Source organism: Cicer arietinum, chromosome 7 (genome assembly GCF_000331145.2).
Source record: "Cicer arietinum cultivar CDC Frontier isolate Library 1 chromosome 7, Cicar.CDCFrontier_v2.0, whole genome shotgun sequence".
Taxonomy (NCBI): domain Eukaryota; kingdom Viridiplantae; phylum Streptophyta; class Magnoliopsida; order Fabales; family Fabaceae; genus Cicer; species Cicer arietinum.
In genome coordinates, this window is record NC_021166.2 from 17,329,780 (window position 1) to 17,333,578 (window position 3,799).

General features: G+C 34.7%; 1 protein-coding gene across 1 annotated transcript; it reads right to left on the reverse strand.

The window, feature by feature from the left end:
• Positions 1-569: 569 nt before the first annotated feature.
• Positions 570-3,772, reverse strand: LOC101497467 (uncharacterized). The gene is made up of 6 exons (XM_004509406.4): positions 3,350-3,772; positions 3,080-3,140; positions 2,853-2,988; positions 1,940-2,267; positions 1,502-1,630; positions 570-1,399 (listed from the first exon to the last, which is right to left on the reverse strand). Exons 1-6 carry the CDS (start codon positions 3,450-3,452, stop codon positions 945-947), a joined length of 1,212 nt encoding a protein of 403 aa, XP_004509463.1. The 5' UTR covers positions 3,453-3,772; the 3' UTR covers positions 570-944.
• Between the last annotated feature and the right edge of the window lie 27 nt (positions 3,773-3,799).

The window sequence follows — 3,799 nt, forward strand, 5'->3', positions numbered from 1 at the left end:
TTCCATGATTTGGCGAAATTCACATGCATTCCACTAAAATAGTGGATCTCTATGTCTTTTAAATAAGATCTATTTCTAAAGTGATGAAACCAATGTAAATTTTACTCATAGTTAAGTAAACTACTGGTATTAGAAAGTGGGATTAAGCTCTTTAAAGTAAAAAACTCAATTTAGTGAATTGAGTGAATAATATCCATCATTTAATAAACAAATCAACGATTGATATTATAAAAATATGCATAATCAATTATAATGATTATAATATCAACCATTAGATGTTCTCATTTATTGACAACTCACTTCAGAGGATTTAAATTCTCAAGAGCAACAGGAAAGGTAATTGAAACTTCTCTTCTATCACAAGACTATATTTGGAGTTTCATAGTTATCTATAAAGGCAAAAGTCAGGGTCAAATATACTTCGATCTCTTTATTCTGTAATAGTAACAATAATGGGACGGCAATAAATAAAGATACCTAAACCATGTTAGTTATCCTTATTCCTTTCGAAAAAACTAATAATTACCCAGTGTTTGTCATTTTGTCCACCTAGTTAAAACACTTTTGAATTTTAGTGCACTTTTCCATCAATTTCATCAAACAAATTCCCAAGTCATCATAGCCTTTCAAATTTTTACACACCAATACCACCAAACTAAGTACCATGAATCTGCCTAAATATGTTAGATATTTAACAAACTGTTATGCTAAAAAAAAATAGGGCTATTGAATAGTGTATGACATAACAGGAGTAAATGAACATGGATCATGTTTCAGCAGCAACCAAGAGTCGCAGAGAGTCCAAGCATGAAGTAACTCATCATCCTTGGGCAACAGAGGTTGCTGATTTCCTCGACATGATGACTCATGTAAAAGTACTGAAAAATCATTCATTGATGTATTCTTATAATTATAACTGAATTTCATAGAATTAATATTATCAACTAAAGTTCACCTTCATCACTATCTCCTCCAAATAAGGAAGCCATTTTCATAGCCAGCTTTGCGGCCATTTCCCTTCTTTGAAAATCAGGCATCAATCTTAAGCCCGAACGCATATTCCCAATCTCAGACATCAACTGTTCCAAATCCTCTACGTCAAGAATTTTACTCTCGTCTAACTTCTCATCTCCTTCAGAATCTATGATACTGTGCACCACAGCCACATCACCCTCATCCTGAAATGCAGTGCTTGAGGTTGTAGGCTGAAGCTCTTCATCAGACTTACTTCCTTTGTCACGTTCACAAACTGCATTGGGCTTGTTTTGAGGAACTGATGTCCCTGCATCTAAGGAAGTTGCAGAAATCCATCCTAGTTCAGTTTCATCCCAGACATCAGCTGAACCATCAGATAAAACTTCATACTCTTGTTCATAATCAGATTCTTCAGAAGATATCTCTGAAAAGAATAAAAAAGATAACCAAAAAATTAGTACACATTTAGTCTAAATTGCATGAAGTGGCTAGCAGAATGCTGCAAAGATTAAAATAAGAAAAAGACCTTCGTTCTCAGGAAATGATGGTTGGCTTATCGTTTCACCAGATTTCAGTACCATCCCAGGCCACATATGGGCGGAAAGTGCACCATAGAGGCGTTCAACTCCTTGTAAATCACCGTCTACAGATAAACCTGTAAACAACATTTCTTTATTTTGACATAAGTGAAATACATGTAATGAAATTGCATCATTTGAAACTAATTTTCTAACATTCATCATTCAAACCATAATGTCATAAATTAGCAGAAAAATGTCTGATCTTGATGATGTTCCTACAATTATATTTCACTGTCATCTAAATCCCATCCTATCTCATTATTAATGTATTATAAATTTCTAATTATAACTCATCTATATGTAAAAATGAGCATTTGTCAAAGAAAAAGAAAACTTAGTTATGTTCAATACGTTATAGACCAGCTATGAGATGTGAAGTTTACATTTATCGAAATCGGCATTGGAAGCACAAGCCTCAATGAACTCAATATTGTGCTCACTACACCATTCCATGCAGGACTTTCTGATATCCCACGAAGGTTCATCACTCCCCAATAAACTAGTTCCTTCATATTCAGATATTCCATACTCGGGCAATTCAGAATAGAGATCCACAGCAGAGTCTTCAAGTTTCAGCAACCGTCTTCTATATTCAGCATGAACTGGATGGTCTGGAACCAGGTCGACTTTGTTTCCAATACATAGCAATATCTCAAAGTTTTGGATATCCGTGTGTGATACCCAGCCTTGAAGTGCAGTTAGGGAAGATAACTGCACATAATAATGAGTTAAAACAAATATACATTACATGCACATTTAACTGCATTATGCATACTCAACCTGCATGTAAAACAAAAAAGCAATTGAATAACAATCTATATAGCATCAACACTTCAAATTGAAGACGTGTTCGACATTGGTTAGTGTTTGACACGACACTAATACATGTGTTAACATACAATCACTTTATTTTTCATAATTATTATTGATGTCTATGTGCAGGTATCCGTGTCTTTTTTTAACCCTCTAGTTCTCAGAGGAATGGGATCTTAGTAATCCAAAGTTTGGCTGGGGAAATAAGTAAAATTTGATCAAGAATTATTCCCGCCAAGATTCGAACTCGAATTCTCCCAAAAGATTTGTCTTTAATCGAATCTTATTAACCACTTGAGTTCAATCACTTGAACAGGTATCAATGTCTGTATCCATGTTTCAATACAATTCTTGCGTTCTTCAGTACAAGAGTATCGGAGCAATAACAGTGAACATAAAACATTCATTGAGGATTAAATTAAATAATTAACAACAGAAAGAAATGGAACAAATTAAAGACGAGATGAAATTGAATAAACTAACATCATTCATGTCAAAGACCATAACCAAAGCAGTCATTTGTTGAAACGCGGGAAGGTTTCCAACAGAAAAATCATCATGAAGATGAGCCATCCAAACCGCAACATCAGCAGTATAGTACTTAGTATTAATAGTCCACCTGTTTCATGATCAAATATACACAATGACAAAATTCAAATAGATTCATAAATAAACAATTATTGATATAAAATGATTCACAGAAAATATACCCATGGACATTTACTTCAGAAGCCGAATCAAATGCATCTTCAGAATCAACAGAGAGCAATCCTAGACACAGTAACAACAAAAACCAAAATAAATAAATAATCCAAGAACTGAACTACAAAACATTAAATAAAAATCATGTGTTAATCAGAGCCCTTAAAATTAATGATTATATAAAAAGATACCTAATGTAAGAATAAAATATGGTGGATAAATCAGGGATCATTAATAAAAAACCAAAAATTAAAAAGGTACGAGTGAGAGGCGGTTACGGGATAGGAGGGTGCGTTTGCCGACGGTGGAGGATCCGATGATGAAAATTCCAGGTCGGGTTTCTAGAGAAATTGGATCCGGTTGTGATTCGGTAGAATCCATGTGTAAGACTTAGTAGCTAAGTTACTCTTAGAGTTACGGATTGTGGTTTTCTTCTTCTTCTGATTGTTGAAGATGTTCTTCATTCATCTCACATTCATCACTGTTTCTTCTTCTTCGAGGTTTCGCTATGGTGCACGTGCCGTAGGTTGTGTTCTCCTATGCTAGCGTGCACAGTAGTAACGGTGTGCGCGCTATTCGTCTCTAGTACTCAGTTAGTGTTGTTGGCCCATATATGAACTTCAGTTTACGATGGCATTCTTCTATTTTGGGAGGTACTGCTACCTACACCGTCCAGTTTTCCTACACATACCCCCCCCCCCTTTTTTTTTTTTTAATACTAAAAAACC

What these genes read in the sequence shown, in the direction of transcription:
- LOC101497467 (XM_004509406.4), bottom strand. Translation starts at nt 3,452, where the DNA reads ATGGATTCTACCGAATCACAACCGGATCCAATTTCTCTAGAAACCCGA. An exon ending in TGGTCTTTGACATGAATGAT is followed by an intron (nt 2,268 to 2,852) that starts GTTAGTTTATTC and finishes TATTATGTGCAG; the next exon opens with TTATCTTCCCTAACTGCACT. An exon ending in CAATGCCGATTTCGATAAAT is followed by an intron (nt 1,631 to 1,939) that starts GTAAACTTCACA and finishes TGTTGTTTACAG; the next exon opens with GTTTATCTGTAGACGGTGAT.